General features: G+C 49.7%; 1 protein-coding gene across 1 annotated transcript in view; it reads right to left on the bottom strand.

The window, feature by feature from the left end:
• Positions 1-6,126: 6,126 nt before the first annotated feature.
• LOC311124637 (putative JmjC domain-containing histone demethylation protein 2C) overlaps positions 6,127-21,817 on the bottom strand; it is a gene marked incomplete at its 3' end in the record, with an annotated part of 65,243 nt that continues 49,552 nt past the window's right edge. Inside the window, exons 2-3 of the mRNA XM_084198750.1 lie at positions 6,584-6,805; positions 6,127-6,132 (exon numbers count right to left, since the gene is read on the bottom strand). Coding sequence (XP_084054876.1) covers positions 6,127-6,132; positions 6,584-6,805 — 228 coding nt within the window. The remainder of the gene's footprint in view (positions 6,133-6,583; positions 6,806-21,817) is intronic.

Raw genomic sequence — 21,817 nt, 5'->3', positions numbered from 1 at the left:
AGTTTGACCAGAGAGGTCCAGGACCTGAAGAACAGTTTGACCAGAGAGGTCCAGGACCTGAAGAACAGTTTGACCAGAGAGGTCCAGGACCTGAAGAACAGTTTGACCAGAGAGGTCCAGGACCTGAAGAACAGTTTGCAGTTCTCCCAGGGTCAGATCGATGAGTTTAAAAAGGAGAACAGCAAGATGACTGCAATCTGTAAGTCATTGAGACAGGACACTAGTTCTGATGTGAATCCATGGTAACAATGATGGATAAATCAGATTATCGCAAAGGACAATCAAGGCGGAACAATATTGTTGTGGATGGAATTGCAGAGTCTCCACATGAGAGCTGGACGGAGTCTGAGGACAAAGTGAGGGAAATGATCTCTGAGAAACTGAAGATGGACCACAGGAAGATTGAGGTGGAGCGCGCCCACAGGACTGGAAAACCTACCACCGGCCCAGGTGATACGCCCAGGCTGATAGTGGTCAAGATGGAAAGCTACTGAGGATGGTAGCTGACTCTAAAGCGAGTATCGCTGTCACCTTACCCCTATACATATCTACCTCTATCACTCCAGTATCCCTGCACATTGTTAATATGGTACTGGAACTGACCCTGTATATAGTCACCTTACCCTTATACATATCTGCCTCCATCACTCCAGTATCTCTGCACATTGTGGAACTGATCCTGTCTATAGTATGCTTACTTACTGATTGTGTTCTTCATATTTCTCATGTTTACTCTAGTATTACATTGTTATTGATTATTGCATTGCTGGGTTTTGAGTTTGCAAGAAAGGCATTTCACTAAGAGTTGAACCTCTAGATGAATGGCCTGGGGGAGATGAATACTAAAATCAGGCTGATCTGATCTGTCGTCTGTCTGTCAATGGCAGGAGAGTTGGGCAGAGTAGACTAGTACTCTCCTGGGAGGAGAGAGGGGCTCACAGAGGGTCACTGACAGAGGAGGGAGGGAAGGAGAGTGGAGAAAGAGATAGGCAAACGGGTGAAATACCACAGTGTGCCATCACAGCAGCAAACCACAGTGTGCCATCACAGCAGCAAACCACAGTGTGCCATCACAGCAGCAAACCACAGTGTGCCATCACAGCAGCAAACCACAGTGTGCCATCACAGCAGCAAACCACAGTGTGCCATCACAGCAGCAAACCACAGTGCCATCACAGCAGCAAACCACAGTGTGCCATCACAGCAGCAAACCACAGTGTGCCATCACAGCAGCAAACCACAGTGTGCCATCACAGCAGCAAACCACAGTGTGCCATCACAGCAGCAAACCACAGTGTGCCATCACAGCAGCAAACCACAGTGTGCCATCACAGCAGCAAACCACAGTGTTCCATCACAGCAGCAAACCACAGTGTGCCATCACAGCAGCAAACCACAGTGTGCCATCACAGCAGCAAACCACAGTGTGCCATCACAGCAGCAAACCACAGTGTGCCATCACAGCAGCAAACCACAGTGTGCCATCACAGCAGCAAACCACAGTGTGCCATCACAGCAGCATACCACAGTGTGCCATCACAGCAGCAAACCACAGTGTGCCATCACAGCAGCATACCACAGTGTGCCATCACAGCAGCAAACCACAGTGTGTCATCACAGCAGCAAACCACAGTGTGCCATCACAGCAGCAAGATTTGTGACCTGTTGCCACAAGAAAGGGGCAACCAGTGAAGAACAAACACCATTGTAAATACAACCCATATTTATGTTTATTTATTTTCCCATTTGTACTTTAACTATTTGCACATTGTTACAACACTGTATATAGACATAATATGACATTTGAAATGTATTTATTATTTTGGAACTTCTGAGTGTAACGTTTAATGTTAATATTTATTGTTTATTTCACTTTTGTTTACATTTACATTTTAGTCATTTAGCAGACGCTCTGGTTTACTATCTACTTCCCTTGCTTTGGCAACTTTAACATACGTTTCCCATGCCAATAAAGCCCTTAAATTGAATTGAATTGAAAGAGAGCGCGAGGGAAAGACAGAGGGAAAGAGAGGGAAAGAGAGAGCGAGGGAAAGAGAGAGGCTCACGGAGGGTTACTGACAGGGGAGGGAGGGAGGGAGGGATCGAGGGAGGGAGGGATCGAGGGAGGGAGGGAGGGATCGAGGGAGGGAGGGATGGATCGGGGGAGCGACAGACAGAAGGTTCTATATGCTTTGATGTCTCGGTTGTGCAGGGTCTCTCAGTCTCTCTGAACTCTTATCTGTCAGCTCTGAGCCATCTGTGCTGCTGCTGCCTGTCTGTGTCTCTTACATAATCACAACACAGAGATAGCCACATCCCCTCAGCAACACCACACACTGCAACACTCTTAGAATAGGGCCTCACACACACCACCGGTAAACATGTCTAGTCTTCTGGAGGCGGCAGTGAGGAAAACAGAGACACACGTGGTTGAGCTGGTGTCAGTCACACCCCCCTCTATCACTTTACTAGCTTCTCAACAAGACACCCCCCTCTATCACTTTACTAGCTTCTCAACAAGACACCCCCCTCTATCACTTTACTAGCTTCTCAACAAGACACCCCCCTCTATCACTTTACTAGCTGCTAAGCAAGACACCCCCCTCTATCACTTTACTAGCTTCTCAACAAGACACCCTCCTCTATCACTTTACTAGCTTCTCAACAAGACACCCCCCTCTATCACTTTACTAGCTGCTCAGCAAGACACCTCCCTCTATCACTTTACTAGCTTCTCAACAAGACACCCCCCTCTATCACTTTACTAGCTCCTCAACAAGACACCCCCCTCTATCACTTTACTAGCTCCTCAACAAGACACCCCCCTCTATCACTTTACTAGCTGCTAAGCAAGACACCTCCCTCTATCACTTTACTAGCTGCTAAGCAAGACACCCCCCTCTATCACTTTACTAGCTGCTCAGCAAGACACCCCCCTCTATCACTTTACTAGCTTCTCAACAAGACACCCCCCTCTATCACTTTACTAGCTCCTCAACAAGACACCCCCCTCTATCACTTTACTAGCTGCTCAACAAGACACCCCCCTCTATCACTTTACTAGCTTCTCAACAAGACACCCCCCTCTATCACTTTACTAGCTTCTCAACAAGACACCCCCCTCTATCACTTTACTAGCTTCTCAACAAGACACTCCCCTCTATCACTTTACTAGCTTCTCAACAAGACACCCCCCTCTATCACTTTACTAGCTTCTCAACAAGACACCCCCCTCTATCACTTTACTAGCTTCTCAACAAGACACCCCCCTCTATCACTTTACTAGCTTCTCAACAAGACACCCCCCTCTATCACTTTACTAGCTTCTCAACAAGACACCTCCCTCTATCACTTTACTAGCTTCTCAACAAGACACCCCCCTCTACCACTTTACTAGCTTCTCAGCAAGACACCTCCCTCTATCACTTTACTAGCTTCTCAGCAAGACACCTCCCTCTATCACTTTACTAACTTCTCAACAAGACACCCCCCTCTATCACTTTACTAGCTTCTCAACAAGACACCTCCCTCTATCACTTTACTAGCTTCTCAACAAGACACCCCCCCTCTATCACTTTACTATCTCCTCAACAAGACACCCCCCTCTATCACTTTACTAGCTTCTCAGCAAGACACCCCCCTCTATCACTTTACTAGCTTCTCAACAAGACACCTCCCTCTATCACTTTACTAACTTCTCAACAAGACACCTCCCTCTATCACTTTACTAACTTCTCAACAAGACACCCCCCTCTATCACTTTACTAGCTGCTCAACAAGACACCCCCCTCTATCACTTTACTAGCTGCTCAACAAGACACCCCCCTCTTTCACTTTACTAGCTTCTCAACAAGACACCTCCCTCTATCACTTTACTAACTTCTCAACAAGACACCCCCCTCTATCACTTTACTAGCTGCTCAACAAGACACCCCCCTCTTTCACTTTACTAGCTTCTCAACAATACACCCCCCTCTATCACTTTACTAGCTTCTCAACAAGACACCCCCCTCTATCACTTTACTAGCTTCTCAACAAGACACCCCCCTCTATCACTTTACTAGCTTCTCAACAAGACACCCCCCTCTATCACTTTACTAGCTTCTCAACAAGACACCCCCCTCTATCACTTTACTAGCTTCTCAACAAGACACCCCCCTCTATCACTTTACTAGCTTCTCAACAAGACACCTCCCTCTATCACTTTACTAGCTTCTCAACAAGACACCCCCCTCTACCACTTTACTAGCTTCTCAGCAAGACACCTCCCTCTATCACTTTACTAGCTTCTCAGCAAGACACCTCCCTCTATCACTTTACTAACTTCTCAACAAGACACCCCCCTCTATCACTTTACTAGCTTCTCAACAAGACACCTCCCTCTATCACTTTACTAGCTTCTCAACAAGACACCCCCCCTCTATCACTTTACTAGCTCCTCAACAAGACACCCCCCTCTATCACTTTACTAGCTTCTCAGCAAGACACCCCCCTCTATCACTTTACTAGCTTCTCAACAAGACACCTCCCTCTATCACTTTACTAACTTCTCAACAAGACACCTCCCTCTATCACTTTACTAACTTCTCAACAAGACACCCCCCTCTATCACTTTACTAGCTGCTCAACAAGACACCCCCCTCTTTCACTTTACTAGCTTCTCAACAAGACACCTCCCTCTATCACTTTACTAACTTCTCAACAAGACACCCCCCTCTATCACTTTACTAGCTGCTCAACAAGACACCCCCCTCTATCACTTTACTAGCTTCTCAGCAAGACACCCCCCTCTATCACTTTACTAGCTTCTCAACAAGACACCTCCCTCTATCACTTTACTAACTTCTCAACAAGACACCTCCCTCTATCACTTTACTAACTTCTCAACAAGACACCCCCCTCTATCACTTTACTAGCTGCTCAACAAGACACCCCCCTCTTTCACTTTACTAGCTTCTCAACAAGACACCTCCCTCTATCACTTTACTAACTTCTCAACAAGACACCCCCCTCTATCACTTTACTAGCTGCTCAACAAGACACCCCCCTCTTTCACTTTACTAGCTTCTCAACAAGACACCCCCCTCTATCACTTTACTAGCTTCTCAACAAGACACCCCCCTCTATCACTTTACTAGCTCCTCAACAAGACACCCCCCTCTATCACTTTACTAGCTGCTCAACAAGACACCCCCCTCTATCACTTTACTAGCTGCTAAGCAAGACACCCCCCTCTATCACTTTACTAGCTCCTCAACAAGACACCCCCCTCTATCACTTTACTAACTTCTCAACAAGACACCCCCCTCTATCACTTTACTAGCTGCTAAGCAAGACACCCCCCTCTATCACTTTACTATCTCCTCAACAAGACACCTCCCTCTATCACTTTACTAGCTTCTCAGCAAGACACCCCCCTCTATCACTTTACTAGCTGCTCAACAAGACACCCCCCTCTATATTTTAGTCATTTTAGCAGACGCTCTTATCCAGAGCGACTTACAGGAGCAATTAGGGTTAAGTGCCTTGCTCAAGGGCACATCGACAGATTTTTCACTTAGTCGGCTTGGGGATTAGAACCAGCAACCTTTCGGTTACTGGCACAACGCTCTTACCCACTAAGCCACCTGCCGCCCCATCTATCGCCCCTCTATCACTTTACTAGCTTCTCAACAAGACACCCCCTTCTATCACTTTACTAGATCCTCAACAAGACACCCCCCACCTCGTTTGGCAGAAGCGTCTTCTGGTCTTTTGTGAAGAAGCCACAGCCACAGCTGTACCAGACCACACCATAGAAATAGAATCATTATAATCATATGTACCACACCACACCATAGAAATAGAATCATTACAATCATATGTACCAGACCACACCATAGAAATATAATCATTACAATCATATGTCCCAGACCACACCATAGAAATAGAATCATTCTAATCCTATGTACCACACCACACAAAATAGAATCATTCTAATCCTAAATACCAGACCACAGAAATATAAATCATTCTAATCCTATGTACCACAACATAGACATATAATCATTCTAATCATATGTACCACACCACAGATATATAAATCATTCTAATCCTAAATACCACACCACAGAAATATAAATCATTCTAATCCTATGTACCACAACATAGACATATAATCATTCTAATCATATGTACCACACCACAGAAATATAAATCATTCTAATCCTATGTACCACACCATAGACATATAATCATTCTAATCATATGTACCACACCACAGACATATAAATCATTCTAATCCTATGTACCACACCATAGAAATATAATCATTCTAATCCTATGTACCACACCACAGATGTAGAATCATTGTAATCATTGTAATCCTATGAGTGGGTCTAGGTAATGGAGAGACTGCTGAGAACAATGCAGAGAGAGCAGAGAGCTCCAGTAACATCAGATGGTCTGAGTCCAGGGAGATACAGCACTATGGAAGATAGGTGGATCAGAACTCACCAGAGAGATACAGCACTATGGAAGATAGATGGATCAGAACTCACCAGAGAGATACAGCACTATGGAAGATAGGTGGATCAGAACTCACCAGAGCGGGCCACTGGATGTGCTTGTCTTTAGTCCCCTGGTGGTTCTCCCCCAGCAGGGAGCTCTCTCTCCTCTTGGCCCACGCCAGCTGCTGCTCTATCAGGGAGCTCTCTCTCCTCTTGGCCCAAACCAGCTGCTGCTCCAGCAGGAACACCTGGAAGTCCTCATACACTTTCACCCACTCACGCTTCTCCCACTCCAGATCATCAAACTCCACGTACACCTGGGACGAGAGAGGAGAGAGGGGGTGAGTTCATGGGTATACATAGAGAGGAGAGAGGGGGTGAGTTCATGGGTATACATAGAGAGGAGAGAGGGGGTGAGTTCATGGGTATACATAGAGAGGAGAGAGGGGGTGAGTTCATGGGTATACATAGAGAGGAGAGAGGGGGTGAGTTCATGGGTATACATAGAGAGGAGAGAGGGGGTGAGTTCATGGGTATACATAGAGAGGAGAGAGGGGGTGAGTTCATGGGTATACATAGAGAGGAGAGAGGGGGTGAGTTCATGGGTATACATAGAGAGGAGAGAGGGGGTGAGTTCATGGGTATACATAGAGAGGAGAGAGGGGGTGAGTTCATGGGTATACATAGAGAGGAGAGAGAGGGTGAGTTCATGGGTATACATAGAGAGGAGAGAGGGGGTGAGTTCATGGGTATACATAGAGAGGAGAGAGGGGGTGAGTTCATGGGTATACATAGAGAGGAGAGAGGGGGTGAGTTCATGGGTATACATAGAGAGGAGAGAGGGGGTGAGTTCATGGGTATACATAGAGAGGAGAGAGGGGGTGAGTTCATGGGTATACATAGAGAGGAGAGAGGGGGTGAGTTCATGGGTATACATAGAGAGGAGAGAGGGGGTGAGTTCATGGGTATACATAGAGAGGAGAGAGAGGGTGAGTTCATGGGTATACATAGAGAGGAGAGAGGGGGTGAGTTCATGAGTATACATAGAGAGGAGAGAGGGGGTGAGTTCATGGGTATACATAGAGAGGAGAGAGGGGGTGAGTTCATGAGTATACATAGAGAGGAGAGAGGGGGTGAGTTCATGGGTATACATAGAGAGGAGAGAGGGGGTGAGTTCATGGGTATACAGAGAGGAGAGAGGGGGTGAGTTCATGGGTATACATAGAGAGGAGAGAGGGGGTGAGTTCATGGGTATACATAGAGAGGAGAGAGGGGGTGAGTTCATGGGTATACATAGAGAGGAGAGAGGGGGTGAGTTCATGGGTATACATAGAGAGGAGAGAGGGGGTGAGTTCATGGGTATACATAGAGAGGAGAGAGGGGGTGAGTTCATGGGTATACATAGAGAGGAGAGAGGGGGTGAGTTCATGGGTATACATAGAGAGGAGAGAGGGGGTGAGTTCATGGGTATACATAGAGAGGAGAGAGGGGGTGAGTTCATGGGTATACATAGAGAGGAGAGAGGGGGTGAGTTCATGGGTATACATAGAGAGGAGAGAGGGGGTGAGTTCATGGGTATACATAGAGGAGAGAGGGGGTGAGTTCATGGGTATACATAGAGAGGAGAGAGGGGGTGAGTTCATGGGTATACATAGAGAGGAGAGAGGGGGTGAGTTCATGGGTATACATAGAGAGGAGAGAGGGGGTGAGTTCATGGGTATACATAGAGAGGAGAGAGGGGGTGAGTTCATGGGTATACATAGAGAGGAGAGAGGGGGTGAGTTCATGGGTATACATAGAGAGGAGAGAGGGGGTGAGTTCATGGGTATACATAGAGAGGGGGTGAGTTCATGGGTATACATAGAGAGGAGAGAGGGGGTGAGTTCATGGGTATACAGAGAGAGGAGAGAGAGGGTGAGTTCATGGGTATACATAGAGAGGAGAGAGGGGGTGAGTTCATGGGTATACATAGAGAGGAGAGAGGGGGTGAGTTCATGAGTATACATAGAGAGGAGAGAGGGGGTGAGTTCATGAGTATACATAGAGAGGAGAGAGAGGGTGAGTTCATGGGTATACATAGAGAGGAGAGAGAGGGTGAGTTCATGAGTATACATAGAGAGGAGAGAGGGGGTGAGTTCATGGGTATACATAGAGAGGAGAGAGGGGGTGAGTTCATGGGTATACATAGAGAGGAGAGAGGGGGTGAGTTCATGGGTATACATAGAGAGGAGAGAGGGGGTGAGTTCATGGGTATACATAGAGAGGAGAGAGGGGGTGAGTTCATGGTATACATAGAGAGGAGAGAGGGGGTGAGTTCATGGGTATATATAGAGAGGAGAGAGGGGGTGAGTTCATGAGTATACATAGAGAGGAGAGAGGGGGTGAGTTCATGGGTATACATAGAGAGGAGAGAGGGGGTGAGTTCATGGGTATACATAGAGAGGAGAGAGGGGGTGAGTTCATGGGTATACATAGAGAGGAGAGAGGGGGTGAGTTCATGGGTATACATAGAGAGGAGAGAGGGGGTGAGTTCATGGGTATACATAGAGAGGAGAGAGGGGTGAGTTCATGGGTATACATAGAGAGGAGAGAGGGGGTGAGTTCATGGGTATACATAGAGAGGAGAGAGGGGGTGAGTTCATGGGTATACATAGAGAGGAGAGAGGGGGTGAGTTCATGGGTATACATAGAGAGGAGAGAGGGGGTGAGTTCATGGGTATACATAGAGAGGAGAGAGGGGGTGAGTTCATGGGTATACATAGAGAGGAGAGAGGGGGTGAGTTCATGGGTATACATAGAGAGGAGAGAGGGGGTGAGTTCATGGGTATACATAGAGAGGAGAGAGGGGGTGAGTTCATGGGTATACATAGAGAGGAGAGAGGGGGTGAGTTCATGGGTATACATAGAGAGGAGAGAGAGGGTGAGTTCATGAGTATACATAGAGAGGAGAGAGGGGGTAGATTGACAGTTTGAGATAGTGTTGACATTTGTCTACTGAAAAGAGGATAAAATCAAGTCTATAAATGTCATCTCTAGCTTTCAATACAACTAAGTAGATATTACTTAAAGGGACACTTCAGGATTATGGCAATGAAGCCCTTTATCTACTTCCCCAGAGTCAGATGAACTGGTGGATACCATTTATATGTCTGCGTGCAGTTTGAAGGAAGTTGCTAACTAGTGTTAGCGAAATGACTGAAAGTCTATAGTAACTGCTAGCATGATAGTAGTACCATACACTTCCAGTCATTGCGCTAACGCTAGTTAGCGTTGGCTCGTGAAACTACCTCTAACTTCCTTCATACTGGATGCAGAGACATAAAAATGGTATCCATGAATTCATCCGACTCTGGGGAAGTAGATAAAAATCCCCAAGTATCACCCCTTTAAGATCTCATTTAAACGGCCAAAGACGGAAAGACACAGCAAGGTAACAACTTATAAACAGTTAGGCAAGTTAAGGATGACATCAATTCTGCCCAACTGGACCAGCTAAATATGATCCCCTGTGCCAGAGCTAACTGTAATGATTAATGTGATGGTAAACAGTACAGATCAAAAGTTATTTTCACTTTGCGACTCTGACCATCAGATAAGACTGTTTACATCTCTGCAATTGAACTGTTCTAACCCTCTGGGACAGACAGGCAACAATCACTGTTCTAACCCTCTGGGACAGACAGGCAACAATCACTGTTCTAACCCTCTGGGACAGACAGGCAACAATCACTGTTCTAACCCTCTGGGACAGACAGGCAACAATCACTGTTCTAACCCTCTGGGACAGACAGGCAACAATCACTGTTCTAACCCTCAGACAGACAGGCAACAATCACTGTTCTAACCCTCTGGGACAGACAGGCATGCAACACAATCACTGTTCTAACCCTCTGGGACAGACAGGCATGCAATACAATCACTGTTCTAACCCTCTGGGACAGACAGGCAACAATCACTGTTCTAACCCTCTGGGACAGACAGGCAACAATCACTGTTCTAACCCTCTGGGACAGACAGGCAACAATCACTGTTCTAACCCTCTGGGACAGACAGGCAACAATCACTGTTCTAACCCTCTGGGACAGACAGGCAACAATCACTGTTCTAACCCTCTGAGACAGACAGGCATGCAATACAATCACTGTTCTAACCCTCTGGGACAGACAGGCAACAATCACTGTTCTAACCCTCTGGGACAGACAGGCAACAATCACTGTTCTAACCCTCTGGGACAGACAGGCAACAATCACTGTTCTAACCCTCTGGGACAGACAGGCAACAATCACTGTTCTAACCCTCTGGGACAGACAGGCATGCAATACAATCACTGTTCTAACCCTCTGGGACAGACAGGCAACAATCACTGTTCTAACCCTCTGGGACAGACAGGCAACAATCACTGTTCTAACCCTCTGGGACAGACAGGCATGCAATACAATCACTGTTCTAACCCTCTGGGACAGACAGGCAACAATCACTGTTCTAACCCTCTGGGACAGACAGGCATGCAACACAATCACTGTTCTAACCCTCTGGGACAGACAGGCATGCAACACAATCACTGTTCTAACCCTCTGGGACAGACAGGCATGCAACACAATCACTGTTCTAACCCTCTGGGACAGACAGGCATGCAACACAATCACTGTTCTAACCCTCTGGGACAGACATGCATGCAACACAATCACTGTTAAATGAAGTACTGTTTGGTACAAGTTAACATCAAAACAAAAAACAGGCCTAAATGTCCAACTTTAAATAACTGCTATGATCAATGTGTTTGACCTTCTGTGACCCCGACCAGCATAATGGCAACAGGCCATGCTACCCCGAGGCATGCTGTCCACGGCTCGTATTGAGCCACTAGTTAAAAGGCCCTGGCTTCAGCGACCTCTATTTCTAGCTTCTCTGGGTTTGACGCAGTCAAGCCAGGTACTTTGTAATCAGATGAGATTATAAATAACCAGCAGTAAGTCAGTCCACCGACTTGGTTGCTCACAGCAACACGGCGCTGACAGAGGGCCAGCCCGACCAGCGCGAGTCGACCTGGTTGCTCACAGCAACACGGCGCTGACAGAGGGCCAGCCCGACCAGCGCGAGTCGACCTGGTTGCTCACAGCAACACGGCGCTGACAGAGGGCCAGCCCGACCAGCGCGAGTCGACCTGGTTGCTCACAGCAACACGGCGCTGACAGAGGGCCAGCCCGACCAGCGCGAGTCGACCTGGTTGCTCACAGCAACACGGCGCTGACAGAGGGCCAGCCTGACAGGAGCGTTGAGAGTCAGCTGTAGCGTCAACACCATCCCCCTCCCACCCTCTCGTGCTCTCGCCCTCCCTCAATGGGCTTTATTGGCATGGGAAACATATGTTTACATTGCCAAAGCAAGTGAATTAGATAAACAAAAGTCAAATAAACTATCAAAAATGAACAGTAAACATTACTCACAAAAGTTTCAAAGGTATAGAGACATTTAATATGTCATTATGTCTATATACAGTGTTGTAACGATGTGCAAATAGGGAAAATAAATCAACATAAACATGGGTTGCATTTACAATGGTGTTTGTTCTTCACTGGTTGCCCTTTTCTTTTGGCAACAGGTCACAAATCTTGCTGCTGTGATGGCACACTGTGGTTTTTCACCCAGTAGATAAGGGAGTTTATCAAAATTGGATTTGTTTTCAAAATCTTTGTGGGTCTGTGTAATCTGAGGGAAATATGTGTCTCTAATATGGTCATACATTTGGCAGGAGGTTATGAAATGCAGCTCAGTTTCCATCTCATTTTGTGGGCAGTGTGCACATAGCCTGTCTTCTCTTGAGAGCCAGGTCTGCCTACGGCGGCCTTTCTCAATAGCAAGGCTATGCTCACTGAGTCTGTACATAGTCAAAGCTTTCCTTAATTTTGGGTCAGTCACAGTGGTCAGGTATTCTGCCACTGTGTACCCTCTGTTTAGAGCCAAATAGCATTCCAGTTTGCTCTGTTTTTATGTGTCAAGTAATTATCTTTTTGTTTTCTCGTGATTTGGTTGGGTCTAATTGTGTTGTTGTCCTGGGGCTCTGTGGGGTCTGTTTGTGTTTGTGAACAGAGCCCCAGGACCAGCTTACTTAGGGGACTCTTCTCCAAGTTCATCTCTCTGTAGTTGATGGCTTTGTTATGGAAGGTTTGGAAATCGCTTCCTTTTAGGTGGTTGTAGAATTGAAGGGCTCTTTTCTGGATGTTGATAATTAGCGGATATCAGACTAATTCTGCTCTGCATTATTGTGTTTATTTGGTGTTTTCCAGCAGTCAGCAGAGCTCTCATTCCTGCAGCAGCACATGACTCTAGCCCCAGCAGTTCTCTCCACCTTCCCCATCCCTCTCTCCATCCCTCCCTCCCTCCCTCCCTCCCTCCCATCCCTACCCACACCCTGCCAGTACAGCTCAGGTCCCTCCCTCCCCACACCCTGCCAGTACAGCTCAGGTCCCTCCCTCCCTCCCTACCCACACCCTGCCAGTACAGCTCAGGTCCCTCCCTCCCCACACCCTGCCAGTACAGCTCAGGTCCCTCCCTCCCTCCCTCCCTCCCACACCCTGCCAGTACAGCTCAGGTCCCTCCCTCCCTCCCTCCCTACCCACACCATGCCAGTACAGCTCAGGTCCCTCCCTCCCTCCCTCCCCACACCCTGCCAGTACAGCTCAGGTCCCTCCCTCCCTCCCTCCCCACACCCTGCCAGTACAGCTCAGGTCCCTCCCTCCCTCCCTCCCCACACCCTGCCAGTACAGCTCAGGTCCCTCCCTCCCTCCCTCCCTACCCACACCATGCCAGTACAGCTCAGGTCCCTCCCTCCCTCCCTCCCCACACCCTGCCAGTACAGCTCAGGTCCCTCCCTCCCTCCCTCCCCACACCCTGCCAGTACAGCTCAGGTCCCTCCCTCCCTCCCTCCCTACCCACACCATGCCAGTACAGCTCAGGTCCCTCCCTCCCTCCCTCCCCACACCCTGCCAGTACAGCTCAGGTCCCTCCCTCCCTCCCTATCCACACCATGCCAGTACAGCTCAGGTCCCTCCCTCCCTACACCCTGCCAGTACAGCTCAGGTCCCTCCCTCCCTCCCTCCCTCCCCACACCCTGCCAGTACAGCTCAGGTCCCTCCCTCCCTCCCTACCCACACCCTGCCAGTACAGCTCAGGTCCCTCCCTCCCTCCCTCCCCACACCCTGCCAGTACAGCTCAGGTCCCTCCCTCCCTCCCTACCCACACCCTGCCAGTACAGCTCAGGTCCCTCCCTCCCTCCCTCCCTCCCCACACCCTGCCAGTACAGCTCAGGTCCCTCCCTCCCTCCCTCCCCACACCCTGCCAGTACAGCTCAGGTCCATCCCTCCCTCCCTCCCTCCCCACACCCTGCCAGTACAGCTCAGGTCCCTCCCTCCCTCCCTCCCTCCCCACACCCTGCCAGTACAGCTCAGGTCCATCCCTCCCTCCCTCCCTCCCCACACCCTGCCAGTACAGCTCAGGTCCCTCCCTCCCTCCCTCCCTCCCTCCCCACACCCTGCCAGTACAGCTCAGGTCCATCCCTCCCTCCCTCCCTACCCACACCCTGCCAGTACAGCTCAGGTCCCTCCCTCCCTCCCTCCCTCCCTCCCTCCCCACACCCTGCCAGTACAGCTCAGGCCCCTCCATCCGTCCCTCCCTCCCCACACCCTGCCAGTACAGCTCAGGTCCCTCCCTCCCTCCCTCCCCACACCCTGCCAGTACAGCTCAGGTCCCTCCCTCCCTCCCTCCCTCCCTCCCCACACCCTGCCAGTACAGTTCAGGTCCATCCCTCCCTCCCTCCCTCCCCACACCCTGCCAGTACAGCTCAGGTCCCTCCCTCCCTCCCTCCCTCCCCACACCCTGCCAGTACAGCTCAGGTCCCTCCCTCCATCCCTCCCTACCCACACCATGCCAGTACAGCTCAGGTCCCTCCCTCCCTCCCTCCCTCCCCACACCCTGCCAGTACAGCTCAGGTCCCTCCCTCCCTCCCTCCCTCCCTCCCTCCCTCCCCACACCCTGCCAGTACAGCTCAGGTCTCTCCCTCCCTCCCTCCCTACCCACACCCTGCCAGTACAGCTCAGGCCCCTCCCTCTTCCATCACTGGAGGGATCAGAGGGTGTTTATTCTCACTCTCTCCCCTCCTCTCCTCCTCTCCTCTCCTCTCCCCCCTCTCCTCTCCCCCATCTCCTCTCCCCCATCTCCTCTCCCCCATCTCCTCTCCTCGACCAGCGTCCCTTCCCCTTGCTCAAAATATTTTTTTTACCAGTAGATATACTGTTTCCCTCTGCTTTCTCATGAGGCACGAAAAATTCAGTTCATAAAAAATGTACAGTATACAGGACAGAGACACATAGACTGAGGCATAGACAGAGGCAAAAGTAGAGGCAGAGAAACAGAGGCAGAGAGACAGAGGGGGAGACAGGGAGGCAGAGGCTGAGACAGGGAGCCAGAGGCGGAGACAGGGAGACAGATGCGGAGACAGGGAGGCAGAGGCGGAGACAGGGAGGCAGAGGCGGAGACAGGGAGACAGAGGCGGAGACAGGGAGGCAGAGGCGGAGACAGGGAGACAGAGGCGGAGACAGGGAGGCAGAGGCGGAGACAGGGAGGCAGAGGCGGAGACAGGGAGGCAGAGGCTGAGACAGGGAGGCAGAGGCTGAGACAGGGAGGCAGAGGCTGAGACAGGGAGGCAGAGGCTGAGACAGGGAGGCAGAGGCTGAGACAGGGAGGCAGAGGCGGAGACAGGGAGGCAGAGGCGGAGACAGGGAGGCAGAGGCGGAGACAGGGAGGCAGAGGCGGAGACAGGGAGGCAGAGGCGGAGACATGGAGGCAGAGGCAGGGAGAAAGAACGACACAGAGGTAGAGAGCCCAAAGCAGAGAGACAGAGGCAGCAGAGAGCAAGTCAGGGGGAATATGTATACACTGGGGCCAAGCTTCCTGCTATCCAGGACCTCTATACCAGGCTGTGTCAGAGGAAGGCCCTAGACTGTTCTCTCTGCTACTGCACTGCAAGCGGTACCGAAACGCCAAGTCTAGGTCCAAAAGGCTTCTTAACAGCTTCTACCCCCAAGCCATAAGACTCCTGAACAGCTAATCATGGCTACCCGGACTATTTGCACTGCCCCCCCCCCCCCCCACCCCTCTTTTACGCTGCTGCTACTCTGTTAATTATCTATGCATAGTCACTTTAACTCTACCTACATGTACATATTACCTCAATTACCTTGACTAACCGGTGCCCCTGCACATTGACTCTGTACCGGTACCCCCTGTATATAGCCTCCCTACTGTTATTTTATTTTATTTCTGCTCTTTAATTTTACTTTAGCTCCATACAGGGCTCTCTAACCCCTGGTATTAATGATCCAGATAGCAGCAGCTCCATACAGGGCTCTCTAACCCCTGGTATTAATGATCCAGATAGCAGCAGCTCCATACAGGGCTCTCTAACCCCTGGTATTAATGATCCAGATAGCAGCAGCTCCATACAGGGCTCTCTAACCCCTGGTATTAATGATCCAGATAGCAGCAGCTCCATACAGGGCTCTCTAACCCCTGGTATTAATGATCCAGATAGCAGCAGCTCCATACAGGGCTCTCTAACCCCTGGTATTAATGATCCAGATAGCAGCAGCTCCATACAGGGCTCTCTAACCCCTGGTATTAATGATCCAGATAGCAGCAGCTCCATACAGGGCTCTCTAACCCCTGGTATTAATGATCCAGATAGCAGCAGCTCCATACAGGGCTCTCTAACCCCTGGTATTAATGATCCAGATAGCAGCAGCTCCATACAGGGCTCTCTAACCCCTGGTATTAATGATCCAGATAGCAGCAGCTCCATACAGGGATCTCTAACCCCTGGTATTAATGATCCAGATAGCAGCAGCTCCATACAGGGCTCTCTAACCCCTGGTATTAATGATCCAGATAGCAGCAGCTCCATACAGGGCTCTCTAACCCCTGGTATTAATGATCCAGATAGCAGCAGCTCCATACAGGGCTCTCTAACCCCTGGTATTAATGATCCAGATAGCAGCAGCTCCATACAGGGCTCTCTAACCCCTGGTATTAATGATCCAGATAGCAGCAGCTCCATACAGGGCTCTCTAACCCCTGGTATTAATGATCCAGATAGCAGCAGCTCCATACAGGGCTCTCTAACCCCTGGTATTAATGATCCAGATAGCAGCAGCTCCATACAGGGCTCTCTAACCCCTGGTATTAATGATCCAGATAGCAGCAGCTCCATACAGGGCTCTCTAACCCCTGGTATTAATGATCCAGATAGCAGCAGCTCCATACAGGGCTCTCTAACCCCTGGTGTTAATGATCCAGATAGCAGCAGCTCCATACAGGGCTCTCTAACCCCTGGTATTAATGATCCAGATAGCAGCAGCTCCATACAGGGCTCTCTAACCCCTGGTATTAATGATCCAGATAGCAGCAGCTCCATACAGGGCTCTCTAACCCCTGGTATTAATGATCCAGATAGCAGCAGCTCCATACAGGGCTCTCTAACCCCTGGTATTAATGATCCAGATAGCAGCAGCTCCATACAGGGCTCTCTAACCCCTGGTATTAATGATCCAGATAGCAGCAGCTCCATACAGGGCTCTCTAGCCCCTGGTATTAATGATCCAGATAGCAGCAGCTCCATACAGGGCTCTCTAACCCCTGGTATTAATGATCCAGATAGCAGCAGCTCTCTAACCCCTGGTATTAATGATCCAGATAGCAGCAGCTCCATACAGGGCTCTCTAACCCCTGGTATTAATGATCCAGATAGCAGCAGCTCCATACAGGGCTCTCTAACCCCTGGTATTAATGATCCAGATAGCAGCAGCTCCATACAGGGCTCTCTAACCCCTGGTATTAATGATCCAGATAGCAGCAGCTCCATACAGGGCTCTCTAACCCCTGGTATTAATGATCCAGATAGCAGCAGCTCCATACAGGGCTCTCTAACCCCTGGTGTTAATGATCCAGATAGCAGCAGCTCCATACAGGGCTCTGTAACCCCTGGTGTTAATGATCCAGATAGCAGCAGCTCCATACAGGGCTCTCTAGCCCCTGGTATTAATGATCCAGATAGCAGCAGCTCCATACAGGGCTCTCTAACCCCTGGTATTAATGATCCAGATAGCAGCAGCTCTCTAACCCCTGGTATTAATGATCCAGATAGCAGCAGCTCCATACAGGGCTCTCTAACCCCTGGTATTAATGATCCAGATAGCAGCAGCTCCATACAGGGCTCTCTAACCCCTGGTATTAATGATCCAGATAGCAGCAGCTCCATACAGGGCTCTCTAACCCCTGGTATTAATGATCCAGATAGCAGCAGCTCCATACAGGGCTCTCTAACCCCTGGTATTAATGATCCAGATAGCAGCAGCTCCATACAGGGCTCTCTAACCCCTGGTATTAATGATCCAGATAGCAGCAGCTCCATACAGGGCTCTCTAACCCCTGGTATTAATGATCCAGATAGCAGCAGCTCCATACAGGGCTCTCTAACCCCTGGTATTAATGATCCAGATAGCAGCAGCTCCATACAGGGCTCTCTAACCCCTGGTGTTAATGATCCAGATAGCAGCAGCTCCATACAGGGCTCTCTAACCCCTGGTATTAATGATCCAGATAGCAGCAGCTCCATACAGGGCTCTCTAACCCCTGGTATTAATGATCCAGATAGCAGCAGCTCCATACAGGGCTCTCTAACCCCTGGTATTAATGATCCAGATAGCAGCAGCTCCATACAGGGCTCTCTAACCCCTGGTATTAATGATCCAGATAGCAGCAGCTCCATACAGGGCTCTCTAACCCCTGGTATTAATGATCCAGATAGCAGCAGCTCCATACAGGGCTCTCTAACCCCTGTTATTAATGATCCAGATAGCAGCAGCTCCATACAGGGCTCTCTAACCCCTGGTATTAATGATCCAGATAGCAGCAGCTCCATACAGGGCTCTCTAACCCCTGGTATTAATGATCCAGATAGCAGCAGCTCCATACAGGGCTCTCTAACCCCTGGTATTAATGATCCAGATAGCAGCAGCTCCATACAGGGCTCTCTAACCCCTGGTATTAATGATCCAGATAGCAGCAGCTCCATACAGGGCTCTCTAACCCCTGGTATTAATGATCCAGATAGCAGCAGCTCCATACAGGGCTCTCTAACCCCTGGTATTAATGATCCAGATAGCAGCAGCTCCATACAGGGCTCTCTAACCCCTGGTATTAATGATCCAGATAGCAGCAGCTCCATACAGGGCTCTCTAACCCCTGGTATTAATGATCCAGATAGCAGCAGCTCCATACAGGGCTCTCTAGCCCCTGGTATTAATGATCCAGATAGCAGCAGCTCCATACAGGGCTCTCTAACCCCTGGTATTAATGATCCAGATAGCAGCAGCTCCATACAGGGCTCTCTAACCCCTGGTATTAATGATCCAGATAGCAGCAGCTCCATACAGGGCTCTCTAACCCCTGGTATTAATGATCCAGATAGCAGCAGCTCCATACAGGGCTCTCTAACCCCTGGTATTAATGATCCAGATAGCAGCAGCTCCATACAGGGCTCTCTAGCCCCTGGTATTAATGATCCAGATAGCAGCAGCTCCATACAGGGCTCTCTAGCCCCTGGTATTAATGATCCAGATAGCAGCAGCTCCATACAGGGCTCTCTAACCCCTGGTATTAATGATCCAGATAGCAGCAGCTCCATACAGGGCTCTCTAACCCCTGGTATTAATGATCCAGATAGCAGCAGCTCCATACAGGGCTCTCTAACCCCTGGTATTAATGATCCAGATAGCAGCAGCTCCATACAGGGCTCTCTAACCCCTGGTATTAATGATCCAGATAGCAGCAGCTCCATACAGGGCTCTCTAACCCCTGGTATTAATGATCCAGATAGCAGCAGCTCCATACAGGGCTCTCTAACCCCTGGTATTAATGATCCAGATAGCAGCAGCTTCATACAGGGCTCTCTAACCCCTGGTATTAATGATCCAGATAGCAGCAGCTCCATACAGGGCTCTCTAACCCCTGGTATTAATGATCCAGATAGCAGCAGCTCCATACAGGGCTCTCTAACCCCTGGTATTAATGATCCAGATAGCAGCAGCTCCATACAGGGCTCTCTAACCCCTGGTATTAATGATCCAGATAGCAGCAGCTCCATACAGGGCTCTCTAACCCCTGGTATTAATGATCTCACACACACACACTCACACACAAGCCCCCCACTCTAATTCAACTCACGTGCACCTGTGAGAGACGGTGAAGGGGGAGAGAGAGAAATGGAGGGAAAGACAGAGCGAGAGAAGAATGGAGGGAGAGTGAGAAGAGGGAAAAAGCCGGCCAGGGCCCAACATTCATGAGATCCACTCACAGACAGACAGAGAGACAGACAGACAGAGAGACATACAGACAGAGACAAGGAGGGAGAGAGAGCGAGAGAAAGAAAGCACGAGCGAGGGAGAGAGAGCGAGAGAAAGAAAGCACGAGCGAGACAGAGGGAGCGAGAGACTAGGGGGATTTCCAAATAGAGAAGCCCCTTAATAAAGCCATCAATGTGACACCGTAGAGACATGAGAGCTGACCCCACAGCTGATTAAAGCAGACCGTATTAGCCACAGCTGATTAAAGCAGACTGTATTAGCCACAGACAACGTTGTGTTGGTTGTGAACATGAATAATAGCCGTTACTACGGCCCCCAGAACACAGCTCTTCAGACAACGTTGTGTTGGTTGTGAACATGAATAATAGCCGTTACTACGGCCCCCAGAACACAGCTCTTCAGACAACGTTGTGTTGGTTGTGAACATGAATAATAGCCGTTACTACGGCCCCCAGAACACAGCTCTTCAGACAACGTTGTGTTGGTTGTGAACATGAATAATAGCCGTTACTTTGGCCCCCAGAACACAGCTCTTCAGACAACGTTGTGTTGGTTGTGAACATGAATAATAGCCGTTACTACGGCCCCCAGAACACAGCTCTTCAGACAACGTTGTGTTGGTTGTGAACATGAATAATAGCCGTTACTTTGGCCCCCAGAACACAGCTCTTCAGACAACGTTGTGTTGGTTGTGAACATGAATAATAGCCGTTACTACGGCCCCCAGAACACAGCTCTTCAGACAACGTTGTGTTGGTTGTGAACATGAATAATAGCCGTTACTATGGCCCTGCCGTAAGCCCTGCTGTAAGCCCTGTCCTCATGCCCAAATCTAACCTATTTCCCAAATGGCACCCTACTCCCTATTTTAGTGCACTACTTTTGACCAGGGCCTATTAGGGAGAGAATGAGGGGCCTGGTTAAAAGTAGTGCACTATATAGGGATTAGGTTGCCATTCAAGACACAGAACTAATCTGATTTATTGAGTTTGAGTGAACTGCAGGCATCCAGGCTGCACCACTAAAAGGGTTCCTTTATCCCAGCGAAGCTAGCAGCACTCCCTGTTCCCAGTCAGAGCACAGGAAACACCAAGACCACAGGCTAGCAGCACTCCCTGTTCCCAGTCAGACCACAGGAACAGTCAGAGCACAGGAAACACCAAGACCACAGGCTAGCAGCACTCCCTGTTCCCAGTCAGAGCACAGGAAACACCAAGACCACAGGCTAGCAGCACTCCCTGTTCCCAGTCAGACCACAGGAACAGTCAGAGCACAGGAAACACCAAGACCACAGGCTAGCTGTACTCCCAGTCAGAGTACAGGAAACACCAAGACCACAGGCTAGCAGCACTCCCTGTTCCCAGTCAGAGCACAGGAAACACCAAGACCACAGGCTAGCAGCACTCCCTGTTCCCAGTCAGAGTACAGGAAACACCAAGACCACAGGCTAGCAGCACTCCCTGTTCCCAGTCAGAGTACAGGAAACACCAAGACCACAGGCTAGCAGCACTCCCTGTTCCCAGTCAGAGCACAGGAAACACCAAGACCACAGGCTAGCTGTACTCCCTGTTCCCAGTCAGAGTACAGGAAACACCAAGACCACAGGCTAGCTGCACTCCCTGTTCCCAGTCAGAGCACAGGAAACACCAAGACCACAGGCTAGCAGCACTCCCTGTTCCCAGTCAGAGCACAGGAAACACCAAGACCACAGGCTAGCAGCACTCCCTGTTCCCAGTCAGAGTACAGGAAACACCAAGACCACAGGCTAGCAGCACTCCCGGTTCCCAGTCAGAGCACAGGAAACACCAAGACCACAGGCTAGCTGCACTCCCTGTTCCCAGTCAGAGTACAGGAAACACCAAGACCACAGGCTAGCTGTACTCCCAGTCAGAGCACAGGAAACACCAAGAC

Source organism: Coregonus lavaretus (assembly GCF_964263955.1).
Source record: "Coregonus lavaretus genome assembly, contig: HAP1_SCAFFOLD_451, whole genome shotgun sequence".
Lineage (NCBI taxonomy): Eukaryota > Metazoa > Chordata > Actinopteri > Salmoniformes > Salmonidae > Coregonus > Coregonus lavaretus.
This window is presented reverse-complemented; position numbering and strand designations above follow the sequence as displayed.